This window comes from Salvia hispanica, chromosome 3 (genome assembly GCF_029641045.1).
Source record: "Salvia hispanica isolate PSC_SH4W2 chromosome 3, Shi_PSC_v1, whole genome shotgun sequence".
Lineage (NCBI taxonomy): Eukaryota > Viridiplantae > Streptophyta > Magnoliopsida > Lamiales > Lamiaceae > Salvia > Salvia hispanica.
Genome location: NC_142694.1, coordinates 38,917,866 through 38,932,393, shown reverse-complemented (window position 1 = coordinate 38,932,393; position 14,528 = coordinate 38,917,866). Strand labels below are relative to the sequence as shown.

At 36.4% G+C, this 14,528-nt stretch overlaps 2 protein-coding genes and 2 pseudogenes across 2 annotated transcripts; 2 read left to right on the top strand and 2 right to left on the bottom strand.

The window, feature by feature from the left end:
* Positions 1-186: 186 nt before the first annotated feature.
* On the bottom strand, positions 187-3,913 carry LOC125199386 (LEAF RUST 10 DISEASE-RESISTANCE LOCUS RECEPTOR-LIKE PROTEIN KINASE-like 2.1; annotated as a pseudogene).
* Positions 3,914-3,943: 30 nt separating this feature from the next.
* Positions 3,944-4,618, top strand: LOC148930728 (mitochondrial intermediate peptidase, mitochondrial pseudogene; annotated as a pseudogene).
* Positions 4,619-4,952: 334 nt separating this feature from the next.
* LOC125199388 (uncharacterized) lies at positions 4,953-7,642 on the bottom strand. The gene is made up of 5 exons (XM_048097415.2): positions 6,922-7,642; positions 6,812-6,844; positions 6,620-6,661; positions 6,439-6,525; positions 4,953-6,343 (listed from the first exon to the last, which is right to left on the bottom strand). Exons 1-5 carry the CDS (start codon positions 7,625-7,627, stop codon positions 5,109-5,111), a joined length of 2,103 nt encoding a protein of 700 aa, XP_047953372.2. The 5' UTR covers positions 7,628-7,642; the 3' UTR covers positions 4,953-5,108.
* A 2,570-nt stretch (positions 7,643-10,212) lies between these two features.
* LOC125199385 (protein FAR1-RELATED SEQUENCE 5-like) lies at positions 10,213-13,944 on the top strand. Its single transcript, XM_048097411.2, has 4 exons — positions 10,213-10,402; positions 11,229-11,958; positions 12,424-12,856; positions 12,946-13,944. Exons 1-4 carry the CDS (start codon positions 10,213-10,215, stop codon positions 13,942-13,944), a joined length of 2,352 nt encoding a protein of 783 aa, XP_047953368.2.
* The last annotated feature ends 584 nt before the right edge of the window (positions 13,945-14,528 follow it).

The window sequence follows — 14,528 nt, the reverse complement described above, 5'->3', positions numbered from 1 at the left end:
AAATTTGAGTAGGGAACTTGAATGGATGCTCCATTTTTAAATCCAAGTTCTCAATTCCATGACACTAAACACACTCCACAGTAAAAGGAAAAGGAAATTGGGACACCAAATTTGATACAAGCAAGAGGTTGAGGGAGGACTAAAGATGCCCAACCGATTCAAGCAAAAACAACGGAGAGTACAAATTCAAGCTACACTAATCTCAATGATACTCCCACTCTCGTAATCTGACTGTGATACATAACCAGATGAATATGCAGCCCGACTCTTGTCCTCGTTCACTAAGTGAGACGAATGCTCTGGAATCTTCAAATCATTAACATCACCTTCCAACATCTCCAACACTTTGTTCTTTGATGGACAATTTTTTGGATTCATTTATATGCACCACAACCCAACTATTGTCATCTTCTCACGTACACTTTCCAATCACATTTTCATCATCAACATTGTTGTCCTCTTCTTCAACAATTCCTATCCCCTCGCTTTTGTTAATGCATTCATATATCCAATGTGGGAAATACTTGGTTGAGTCATCTTTGTTTCGCTTCAACACTGTTTACGCCCGCCATCTCCAACAACAACATCCCGAAACTATACACATCGGCCTTGTGAGACACTGGGCCAATACTTATGTAGTTGAGTTCCGGAGCAACATAGCCTATGGTGCCTCTAGCAGCCGTCATCGTCACCGCGTCCTTGTCTATGGAGCATAACTTTGCCAGCCCGAAATCGGTGATCTTGGGGACAAACATGTCATCAAGAAGTATATTCTGCGGCTTTATATCAAAATGCAAGATCTTGATATCATAACCACTATGCAAATACTCAATCCCTCGAGCTGCTCCAATTGCAATCTTGAATTTCATATCCCAATCCAGTGAAGATGTATTTTTCGATTTGAAGATGTACTTGTCAAGAGAACCATTTGGCATAAAATCGAGTATAAGAGCACGCTTGGATCTCTCCGCACAATATCCTACAAGTTGGACAACATTGACATGATGGATCCTCCCAATTGTTCCGATTTCATTGATGAAATCTTTGTCATTGATGACATCTTTGTCATTTTTGTCAGCATTTCCCAATAGCTTGACGGCTACATAATGGCCACTTCGAAGCTTTCCTTTGTAAACAGAGCCGAAACCACCTTCACCTAGTTTTTCTCGGAAATTTCTAGTCATGTTCTTTATATCTGAATAGGTGTACGGTTGTCACTTTGTAGGAAGCTCTCTATTTCCTCGTACGCAGACAAATGCCTTCTTTGGAATTTGTAGATCAGGAACCACATCCCGCTGAGAAACCCCATGATGAATCTTACTCCCAAACTAACAACAGTCACATCAGAAAGTGAATATGGTGCCTGCAGACGTACCTTTCTTGGGAGCTCATCGATGGATTGAGCTCCGGGGAGCCAAACTGCATTTCCATACACATGGATAGCAAAATAAGTTTCCAAACAGAGTGAAAATATGTTTCAATAACACAAAATAATCCAGACAGAAGGTGTGTAAGAAGTCTTTACAAGGTGTTGTTTGAGTCCAAAAATAGGCCCCAATTGCGATGATGATAATGAATTTTAGAGGAATGATTACCCCACCAAAAAAAACAGCTGGAAAATTTTCAATACAATCCCTAATGCAAAGCAAATCAGTAGTACATGTTAGTAGTAAAAAATTTAATAGTGCAGCACAAAATCAAGAGCTTACCAAGTATGAGCATTAAAATCAGGAGACAGCCTCCAATTGGACATAATGAGAAATAAAAGAAAAGTTGTTGAGAAGTATAAATGCTTACTCCTAACTAGAGACTTTTATGTCTTCTTTACAGTGCCAAGATTACAATATTATACTGTCTAACGAACTAAACGTCATCTTACTTAATAGACATGGAACAGACCGATTATCTTACCTTTAGGTGATCGGAAGGAATCCAAGATGTACACTGCAAATCCAGGAGCACAAAAAAGTATCAACAATGGAAATGAAATCCTGAACTTGTAAAGCAGTGATCTTACCCCATTTATAATACAGTTGCGAATGGCCACAATCAACAAGGCCATCTGAAAGTTGATAACAATTCCATATTCCTCCTTTGCAGTATTTACACATAAAACTGAACCAAGACAGATCAAATCCATATAGAAGAGACCGATGGATTTCTGAGAGAGATACATTATTGTAATTTTGAGAACACCAAGATACATTATTCTAATTTTGATAACACCTAGATGTTATCAGTATAGAAACTATTATGCACAAGTCAATATCGTTGAGATTCAAGTACCCAGCTTTTATGTATGTGTGTTTGGTAGATTGCTCACAATCAGTAAGTTGGGTAAAGAGGGAAGACTTATGCAAGGGATGCTCACACCTCACCAAATAAATAAGCTGAATAAAATCACCTATGTGATATCCATTAGGGAAATAGCTATTCTCATCTAGAGGAGCATAGGAAGGAAGAACAAATGTTGTTGTTTGTGGAAATATCAGAGAGCCTGATGTTATGGTTTTGGTAATCGATTTCTATGACATAATATTTCCGGGAGTTGCGATAAACGAAGGTGACATTGTTTTCGCATACTAAGCATTACATCATGTTTATAGACAGAGCGAGTAAAGATAGATACCTTGTCTGTGATCTTCTAGGTTGATTTACTTTTACATACATGCAATATGGTGCTCAAATGGATAGTGAAGTTGCACTTGCTATTCATTAATGTGTGAGATATCTATAAAATCTTACTTATCCGAACGATACTACTCTTATATTCATTAGTCATTTTCATGCAAGAGTGTTGAAGGAGTATGTCCTGTTCTGAGCTCTATTAATCTTGCTTCAATCTGTTGGAATCTATGCCCGGTCAATGGACTTGACCAATTATAATTTCAACAAGACATTAATTTTGTAAAATTAAATGATATAGCGTCGATCTACGTTCGGAGTAGATGGCCGTGGTATATTTATTTTTTCAAATCCGATTTCCGGTGAGTGAGAAATAATGGATTAAAGTTGTGCAAAATTGCAAACTTAATGAGCTATGAGAGAAGCTTAGGGAATAAGTAAGAGAGTTAATTATCCACATTGGAAGTTACAACCTTATTAAACTAGTATTTAATAAGAAGGATTATTACATGTAATAATTATAGTGGACTAAGATGAGCTGTAGAGCCCACACGCGTGCGCCGCCGCGAGCCTCGAGCTCGTGCCCTTGTCCTTGGATCTTGACAATTGGTCTTTGGGCCTGGTCGTGGCTTGGTGGTGGGCTCGACCCAAGTCTAGTGGGTCTAGTTCTTTTTAGACCACCACCATTTCCACGCCAACGAGCCAAGCGGGATGACACCTATACGCGTCTAGATTCATCCTCTCTCAGCTCCAGCTCTCGTAATGCCTTGTAACGGTCGGCGGTTACGGTATTGCATTGATGACAACCATCATGGCTGTTGACCCCTGCAGGCGGACTAAGCCTATAAATAGGCTAGTCATTCTAGCATTCTAGACACCAACACTAGAAATCATTCATAACATAAGCTCTCTCCCTCTCTGCATTGTCTTTCTGTCGAAGCTCTGCCCTCTCCTCCATCTAGTTCGCCGGAGCTCTGCTGATAGCGGTGCTGCTTCATCAGAGACGTAGCCGTTTTATCTTTGGGGACGAAACCCAATCCTACCGGGGCGTATCTCGTCTTGCGGAAAGAGGACTCCTCGACTCGGCTAAACAACTGTTCACGGTTTATTTGTTTCGATTTCAATATTGTAATTTCGTTTCAGTTTTCCATTTACATTCCTTCTTTGGGTTGTATTACGCCCGGCTAGTGTTTATTTCTTGTAATCCAGAAATACCAACACAATCCTCTTGGACGATTACAGGTACTATGCATGGGACTATCGATTCTTGAGGACATTTTCCAAGCATTATTCAACCGGTGATCCAATACCAGAAAACATGATAAAATCACTACTCGGAGCTAAAAACATGTTTGCTGCGACCGAGCTGCAGCGCCAGGTTGGTAGTCCCAGGGATTGTACATGATAGCTTGTAAAGATGAACTTTTGACATTTTATTAGTCTTTTCAAGGTCTTCTATGCATTGGTTGATCAAGAACTTCATACTCAGCTGCCATCCTCACCTAAAGACTCAATATCTATAGTAGCTGATTTAAAAAGAGAGCATATGAGTTGGGGGTACGTGGAAGGGACATGTTGGCATACCCGATTCAGTCATCTTGTTAGCTATGGTGCAGGTATGTCACTTATGTCACTGTTGTTTTCTTACATTGGACATACTTACCAGTAAATATCCATGTAGTTATAATAAGCTGGATTAACAGACTTCATAGCTAAATGAGATTTTGTTTTTCTTGTTATTGCACCAGGCTACAACAGCTACTTGTTTGCGAAATGCTTCGCTGCCACCATCTGGCAAAAAGTATTACATGAAGACCCATTGTCGCCAGATGCAGGGTCTGCCCTTCGTTTTAAATTGTTGCAGCGTGGTGGAGCAAAAGACCCGGCCATCATATTGAACGATCTTGTTGGAGAGAGTAGTGCGATAAGGAATCAGAATGGACTCATCCCGGACATTACTAGCCTGGCTGAGGAGCTCACACTATTCAACTAGAGCTTGTTTTCCTCGCAAACCGAGATAAAAGTAAATTAGGGGCCAATTTCGGAGAGAGGCAAACAATTTTGAGGCATGCTTCTCTCTTACCCTTCATCTTTCTTTTGTTTAAATTATTAATCTGTTGGTCACTAGAAATTTATGCATAAGTTCAATTCTATGCATATAATTAAATGTTTTTTAGTGGTAGGAAATTAATTGAATGCATATGTATTAAACATTTGTTGGGATCATGGTCTAATAATGTTGAGCAGTGGTTACCAGTCTATACCATATGCCAAATTTGGGTTTTTCATTAATATATGTACTTATATATAGAGGGATGTGAGATCAGTTTGGAGACAATGAATTTGGTACGGAACAGACTAAATTTGATACAGATATGCTTGATACAAATTTGATGTGCTAAACGGCACCAAACATGCGAAATTTGATACAAATATGCTTGATCCTTTCAAGCAAAAACAGTGGAGAATACATACATATATATTTATGCTATAGTAATCATGATAGTATCACTGTCATAATCCGACTCCGACTGTGATACAGAGCCAGTTGAGTCCGCAGCCCCGCTCCTGGCCTCATTCACTAAGTGAGATGGATGATCCGGAATCTTCAAATCTTCACTATCACTTTCTAACATCTCCAACACTTTATTCATTGATGGACGATTATCTGGATTCATTTGTATGCACCACAAGCCAACTATTGTCATCTTCTTAACGACATTCTTTCCATTCTCATTCACATCATCAACATTGTTGTCCTCTTCAACAATTCCAAGCTCCTCACCTTTATTAATGCAATCATATATCCAATCTGGGAAATACTTGTTTGGATCATCCTTGTTGTTTACACCCGCCATCTCCATCAACAACATCCCAAAACTATACACATCGGCTTTGTGAGACACTAGGCCGATGCTTCTGTAGTTGAGTTCCGGAGCAACATAGCCAACGGTGCCTCTAGCAGCCGTCATCGTCACCGTGTCATCCTCTACCGAGCATAACTTTGCTAGCCCGAAATCGGTGACCTTGGGGACAAACTTGTCATCAAGAAGTATATTGTGAGGCTTGATATCAAAATGCAAGATCTTGATATCACAACCATTATGCAAATACTCAATCCCTCGAGCCGCTCCAACTGCAATCTTGAATTTCATACCCCAATCCAGTGAAGAAGCTTTTTTTAGTTTGAAGATGTACTTGTCAAGAGAGCCATTTGGCATGAAATCGAGTATAAGAGCACGCTTGGATCTCTCCGCACAATATCCTACAAGTTGGACAACATTGACATGATGGATCCTCCCAATTGTTCCGATTTCATTGATGAAATCTTTGTCATTGATGACATCTTTGTTATTTATTTTGGCCTTTAATAGCTTGACTGCTACGTAATGGCCACTCCGAAGCTTTCCTTTGTAAACAGAGCCGAAGCCACCTTCACCTAGTTTGTCTCGAAAATTTCTAGTGATCTTCTTTATGTCTGAATAGGAGTACCTGATAGGGGACAAATGGTTGTCACTCTGTAGGAAGCTCTCTATTTCCTCGTACGATGATAAATGCCTTCTTCGGAATTTATAGATCAGGTATCCCATTCCGCCGAGAAAGCCCACGACGAATCTTACTCCCAAGCTAATAACTGTCACATTCCAAAGACTAAAGTAATATCCAACATTTACTAAACTTGGGAGCTCACTCCTGGGTAGATAATCGGGGAGCCAATCTGCATTTCCACACACATGATAGCAAAACAGAGTGAAAACATATTTCAATAACAGAAAAAATCGAGGCAAAAGGTCTCTAAGAAGAAGTCTTTACCTGTCGTCGTTTGAGTCAAAAAAGTGGCAACAAATCCCATGATGATAATGATTTTTGCTGGAATGGTTATCCCCCCAAATACAATAGCTGGAAATTTTCCATACAAAGTTAATAACTGCCCTCATACAATTGATATTAGTAGTCAATAATTAAATAGTGCAGCACAAATTTAAGAGCTCACCAAGTATGACCATTAAAATCATGAGATAGCCTCCATATGGACCTAATGAGGAGAACAACCAAAGTTGTTGAGAAATTTATGTATATAGTATGTAATATAGACAGGTCGTGTTAGGCTGCTAAGTTTCTTAACTGATAACATGGATCTGTGTACCCTTACTATGGATTAGCATTCAAATACATATTCTCTTACCTTGAGATGATCGGAAGGATTCTCTGATGTTAACTGCAATTTGAAGAACACAAAAGATGTCAACAATAGAAATGGAATCCTAGAGTTGTAAACCAGAGATATGTTCTTACCCCATTTATAATAAAGATCTGAATAGTGGCAAAACTTTTGTTGTCCCGGATCCATAGCTTCTAGGTTGTAGCGGCACATTAAACCTAACCAAGACACATGATATCCATATTGCAGAGATTGATGGATTTCTGAGAGTGACACATTGTACCAATTTGCAAATATCCAGTTTGTTGCTAATACAGAATCTAATGTGCACATAGAGTCCATATCTTTGGCACGCATGAACATGACGTTTAAATATGTATATTTGCTATATTGCTCACAACCAGTAAGTTGGGTAAAGAGGGAAGAATTATGCAACGGATGCTGGCACCTTACCAACTTAATGTGTGTCTTGCTAAATGTGTATCTGCTTTTAAAAAAAAGGTCATCATCATAATCGGACACCGAATGTGAAGGAAAAGAGCAGCTGCTGTTGTCTGTTGAAATATCAGAGAGCCTCATGGTGAAGTTTTGGTAATGGATTTCTTTGACATAGTATTTCCGGGAGTTGATGTACATTAAGGTGATGTTGTTTTCACATACTAACTCTTGGCCGGGATCGCCACAGTTGCTGAGGTGGAAAGGGAAGCTGATGGGAACGAGGCCACAGGAAGAAGGGGGACATTTTGCGTAGCAAGTTTGAACGAAGTGAAGTGAGAGTATGAAGAGAGATGAACAAGTGAGCAAGAAGAGGTTTTGAGTGATTATCATTCTTGGCTTCATATTTTTTCCAAATGCAAGACTACAATATATAGTAGAAAGTGGATAATGCTCATCCACAACCATTCAATATTTAACACACAACACAAGCAAACAAATGGGATAGACTTATAAGTCTTCTCTTCTGCATCAGCCATAGTTCTTGCTTCTTTTACATTATAACTTTAAAAATCGACTAGACCACAAAATTCCAAATATTTAAGTGGATGGCCTTTATTTATTTATTAGCATATTTTCAATTCAGGTGTTAGAAATTGAGTAATGAAGAGTAGAGGCGATTTCGAGGATGTAGCCAGGAAATTATACCAGAAGAGGCTAAAATATAAGTAGTATATATGATAATATTAAGAATTTAATAAGGGAATATTTATTGAATAACTTGAGATATACTCCCTCAGTCCGCCATTAGGAGTCCCATTCATGAACGGCACGAGTTTTAAGAAATATTAAGAAAAGTGAGTGGAAAAAAGTTAGTGAAATAGAGGTCCCACTTGTAAATATTAGTTTTAAAAGAAATGTGAGTGGAATGAGTTAGTGCAAGGTGGGACCTATTACTATTTATGGTAAAAGTGAACCGGGACTCTTATTCGCGGACAGACTAAAATGGAAAAACGGGACTCCTATTCGGACGGAGGGAGTAATTGGAAATTAGTACTCCCTCTAGTGGAGAGCGCATGAGTAATATGTTGTTTAAATATTCCAAAATCATACTTTTCGGAGACAGATATATATATATATATATATATATATATATATATATATATATATATATATATATATATACATAGAATTGTGATCAATGTCGAACCAATTTTAAAGACCGAACTAGAGACCAAATCTGGGCCATTAGATCTAGTTTTTTGATGAGATGTGCTGCTGTGAAAATTTTTTCGGCTTCATTACAAGCCCATTTTACTTCATTATATAGGTTTATTACTTCATTCTGTACTTCAAATGCTTCTACACATACTTCATTCCAACAATTTATTACATTATTCCATGTGTTTATTAAACCCTATTAGCGCCATGGCATTGGTGATAGATATTGTAGAGAGAAAGAACGACACGCGACGGCGAAACCACATTTACGTACTGGAATGAAGTAAAAACCTACTGGAATGAAGTAAAAACCTACTAGAATGAAGTAATATATTCTGGAACGAAGTTAAATCTTCGTAACATGTTAGTATGACTTATTTACCTTGGAATATGCTGGCCTTTAAACAACAATTTTTCTTGAACAACAATATCCAACATGTTAGACAACAATCTATAGATTGCTGTCTAACGTGTTGGATATTGCTGTGTAGCGTTTATAATATTGCTGTATAAGCGTTGTCACGTTGTCATTTTAAGGGTGGTTGTCATTTTAACACAAACCTATATATATATATATATATATATATATATATATATAGGGGTGTGTTAGGGTCCTTATAACATCTTAGTGTAAAACACAGCACTAATTACAGCCCTTGGATCATTAGATTGGATGGTTGTGATTAGTTACATTATCATACTAAAAATCTACATTATTAGCCGAGGTACATTATTAGACTAGAAATGTACATTGTAAGACTAAAACTGTACATTATTAAACTAAAATGTTACATTATTATCCGAGCTACATTATTAGTCTAAAATTCTACATCATTAGATGACACGTGGCATTAATCTAACCGTTAGATCATAAGATCCAATGGACTGCAAGTGTTTTGAGTTTTACTTATACTTAGCGTTCTGACCTGAATACATCCCTATATATATATATATATATAGAGGATTGTGTTAAAATGACAACATCTCTTAAAGTAACACCATACCACCATTCCTAGCCAATCATTTGTACATGTGGACGAAAATAAGCTGCCATGTGGCAATCATAAAAATTGCTCAAGGATAAATTTTCACGGACTGCAATATCCAATATACTAGACTGCAATTTTTCCCGACTGCAATATCCAATAGGCTAGACTGCAATCTATTGCAGTCTAGCATTTATACTATTGCAGTCTAGCATATATAATATTGCAGTCTAGCGTGGTGTCACAGTGTCATTTTAAGAGTGTTGTCATTTTAACGCACCCCTCTATATATATATATATATATATATATATATATAGAGTTGTGATCAATGTCGAACCATTCTTAAGGGCCGAACTAGAGACTAAATTAGGGCCTTCCATTTTCTTAATCTTGTGGCTAGGATTAATTTACAATTTATTTTTAATTTTATTCAATTAAAACATGCTCAGGGGTATTTTAGGAAATTACAAATTACTATCCAAATATGCAAAACTTGCTGATTACGTTCTCCTTCACATCGTCGACGAATCAATTCTCGTTCTCCTTCAATTCTCGTTCAATCACAATTCGTCATTCTCCTTCAATTCTCTTTCAATTCTCGTTCAATTCACGATCTGCGGTCCACGATCTTCAATTCGTCGATCGCGTTCAATTCTTCAATCAAGTTCTTCTACAATCTTCTTCAATCTGCCTTCGACGAACGATCGCGTTCTACTTTAAATTACGAACTGCCTTTGATTCACCATCGTGTTTTGCTCCAATTTGGCAATATTCTGACTCTCATGGAGAATATCGACCGATTCGGATCTACATCAACAAATTCTGAGGTTGAAGACGGATTAGGATCTACTTCAACTGGATCTACTTCAACTGGATCGATTATGGATGATCTTACTAATCTAGGAGGATCTCTTTTTGACACGGATTCTGATTCAGATTTAGAGCCAGAATTAGATAATACCACAGTTGAAGGTTCGTAACTTTTTTCAATCGAGCAATGTGTTATTTTCGATGTTTTTCATGTCTGTAGTGTAGACATATTAATAATGAAGTAAATGGTCGGAAATATGAGCTAAAAACTGAACTTCTGTTCTTGTTGAATATTAAATGCTTATATTATTGTAGTGTATATGCGATTTGTACTCATAATGAAGTAAAGTTTTGTTATCCTGAAGTAATAACAAGTAAAACTGAACTTCTGTTCTTATTGAATATTAAATTCTGATATTATTGTAGTGTATATGCGATTTGTACTCTTCATGAAGTAAAATTAAGTTATCCTGAAGTAATATCCATTAAAACTGAACTTCTATTCTTATTGAATATTAAATTCTGATATTATTGTAGTGTATATGCGATTTGTACTCATAATGAAGTAAAGTTTTGTTATCCTGAAGTAATAACAAGTAAAACTGAACTTCTGTTCTTATTGAATATTAAATTCTGATATTATTGTAGTGTATATGCGATTTGTACTCTTCATGAAGTAAAATTAAGTTATCCTGAAGTAATATCCATTAAAACTGAACTTCTATTCTTATTGAATATTAAATTCCTATATTAATAATGAAGTAAATCACTGTTAAAATGAATTAATAAAATATTATAATGAAGTAACATCTTTAACTGATGTGTTGTTTGCACATTAAAGTATGCCATTAATTCGACTAAATTGTTGTTATAATGAAGTAATAAAACAGCTAAATTAACTAAACTGTTGTTATAATGAACTAAATTTGTAGGCATAAATTGTTTGTTTTAGTTTTCCACTGACAGTAGTTTGCATGTTTTATATCAGTGTCATACCTACCTGACTGTCCATCCCAACTAAAGCCCTATGTAGGACAGATTTTTCCTAAACTTGATGATGCTACCGAGTTCTATAATAAGTATGCACGGTATGTTGGGTTTGACACTCGTAAACATGGATCAAAGAAGGAGGGGGATCTTGTCACATGGTTATATGTTGTGTGTAGTAGAGAAGGTGAGAAGAAAAATAAAATGCAAGGGCAGTCAAAACGAAGACGATCTTCTAGGAAGTGTTTTTGCAAGTCTAAAATTGGGATTAAGTTTTCTAAGGGAATTGGTTATGTTGTCAAACAGTTTGAAGAAAAACATAATCATGATATGGTTGAGGGACGCCATAGGCGATTCATGAGGCTGAATCGCAACATTGATCTAATGCATCAGAAATTTATATTAGATTGTGCAAGTGCAAACATAGGTCCTACGTTGACTTTTAAGTTGCTGAATGAGGTTCTTGGTGGGCTGGATTATGTTGGGTGTACGGTTGTAGAAGTTCGAAACTATAGGCGCGACTTGAGAGCATTTACTCGTGGGGCAGATGCACAGATGATACTTAATGAAATGAGCCGAAAGAAGGAGAATTGTCCGGCATTCACTTATGATTTTGAGGTGAACTCCAAAGATAGGCTCACTCGTCTTTTCTGGTGTGATCCCATTGCTAAGAAGAATTTCCATCTCTACGGTGATATAGTATCGTTTGACACAACCTATTCAACTAATAGGTATGAAGTATGTTGTTTATAGTAAAATGATTATTGATGTGATCAACTTGCATATGCATGAAACATTTACTTTAGGTACTAGTAACTGTCAATAATGAATTAATAGTCTACTGGAATGAAGTGAATGCATAATTATTTAGAATTCTTAGTTGAATGTAGTAAAACTCCGATAAGATGAAGTATTTACCAAACAAAATGAACTAACTTATAATGCTGTTTATAGTAAAATGATTATTGATGTGATCAACTTGCATATGCATGAAATATTGACTTTAGGTACTAGTAACTGTCAATAATGAATAATAGTCTACTGGAATGAAGTGAGTGCATAATTATTTAGAATTCTTAGTTGAATGTAGTAAAACTAGGACAAGATGAAGCATTTAATTAACAGAATGAACTAACTTATAATTCATGTACTGCATAACATTTACTGAATCTTTTTGATGAATTGATTTAATGTAGGTACTGCATGATATTTGCACCGTTCACAGGAAAAGACAACCATGGAAGACCTGTAACATTTGGTGCAGGCTTATTATCTAAGGAAAATGCCGATTCTTTCTCATGGTTGTTTGAACGTTTTGTCAAATGCATGGGTTCTGCACCAAAATTGATTATTACTGATCAGGATTTGGGAATGAAGGTTGCTGTGGAAAGAGTCCTTGTTGATACAAGACATCGAAGGTGCATGTGGCACATCATGTTTAAAGTTGTGGAAAAGTTACCAAAGAGTCAACTTGGTAATGAAGATTTGAAAAAGGAGTTAAATAGTTGTGTTTGGTCTGAGTTGATAGAGCCTGAAAAATTTGAAGAATCCTGGAATAATGTAATGGAAAAATATGGGCTTAAGGACAATGAGTGGTTTACCTCTATGTTTGACTCACGAAAATATTGGGTACGTATCCTCCTTCGGAAACACATTTTCTGTCTGCTGAAGTATATTAGCCAATAAATGAAGTATTTTTATTACTTGATGAACTACAGGTTCCTGCATATTTTAGGGATTTTCCAATGAGTTCACCGATAAAGACCACATCTATATCTGAATCTCAGAATATATTCTTCAAGAGGTACTCCAAGTCTCGATCTAATCTTGTTGAATTTCTTATGTATTACAACAATGCATTGGATGGTCAAAGGAGCAACAATAATAGGCTTGAATACTTGGATTTTAACACAATTCCAACTTTGAAAACAAATTCGGCTCTTGAGAAGCATGCATCAACAATTTATAGTGACAGTGGTTTCAAACTAATTCAGAGTGAGATTGAGGAAGCAGTCGATAATGTCACCATGGTGACAGTGTCAACTGTTGGTGAGAATGAGATTTATGTGTTGAATGATAGGTTCTCAAAGAACTGGACAGTTTCATACTCAATTTCTTGTGGTTCATATGCATGTGGTTGTAAGATGTTTGAGAGGCTTGGGCTCGTTTGCAGTCACATATTTTGGATCTTGAGAAACAAAAAATTGAAGTTAGTCCCTGATGAGTTGCATGGAGGACGCTGGTTGAAGTCTAAATTTGTCAAGCCTGTGCATTTTGGTTTTGATGATAATATTGAGTCATTTATTGCTGTGGATGAGACGAAGCAGGAATACAGTGATATGCATGCAAATTTTTATGATATTGCACGGCTTATAGAGGGAGATGGTGATAAAATTCGTGCATTTAGACATATTATGGCTGAAGGGAAAAAAGAAGTACTTGGTGAGGGAAATGTATTGTCTATAAGTGCAAAGAGACAGATGATTGAGAATTTTTATGGCTCAGAAGTCCCTACTGAAATAGAAGTTTATCCACCTGATGTTGTCAGCACCAAGGGTTCTGGTCGACGTCTTTCACGACTTGAGAAAGAAATAAGAGAGTTGTCGAAGCCTGGAAGGAAATGTGGCAAATGTGGCGAGATTGGTCAGCATGATTCAAGGAATTGTGACAAGATACAAGAGTTGAAGAAGAAGAAAAAGAGGAAACAACAATGTTGATGCTTGTTGTTCTTTTCTCTAACAGTAGTTCTGTTTTGTCGTTTATTACTTCAGTGGTATATGTTTTGTTCTTCATTTTTTAAGTTCAGTACTTCAGACCCGTAGTTTCTTATTTCATTTAAAATTTGAATTTGAATTAGTTTAAACTTTTTATGAAAACAGATCATTAGCTTATTGATTGATATGAGTTTATTATATCATTAAATAGAATATTTAGTTCATTTATATGAGTAAATAACACAGCTGTTAGTAGTATTATATAAAAAACAGTTCATACAGTATGACAGTTACTTCATCATACTTAAATATTACCTCAAACAGAGTTAATAAAATGCAAGGTAAAAAATAGTTCATTCAGTACGACATTTACTTCATTATATAGAAATATTACTTCAAACAGAGTTAATAAAATGTAAGGTAAAACTTGTTCATTCATTACGACAATTACTTCATAATATTGAAATATTACTTCAAATAGAGTTAATAAAAGGCAAGGTAACACTGAACTTTGATCACAACAGTTAAATTTAAACCATAAACCCATACAACGCAGTAAATAGATACTTCATAATAAAAGCCTGATA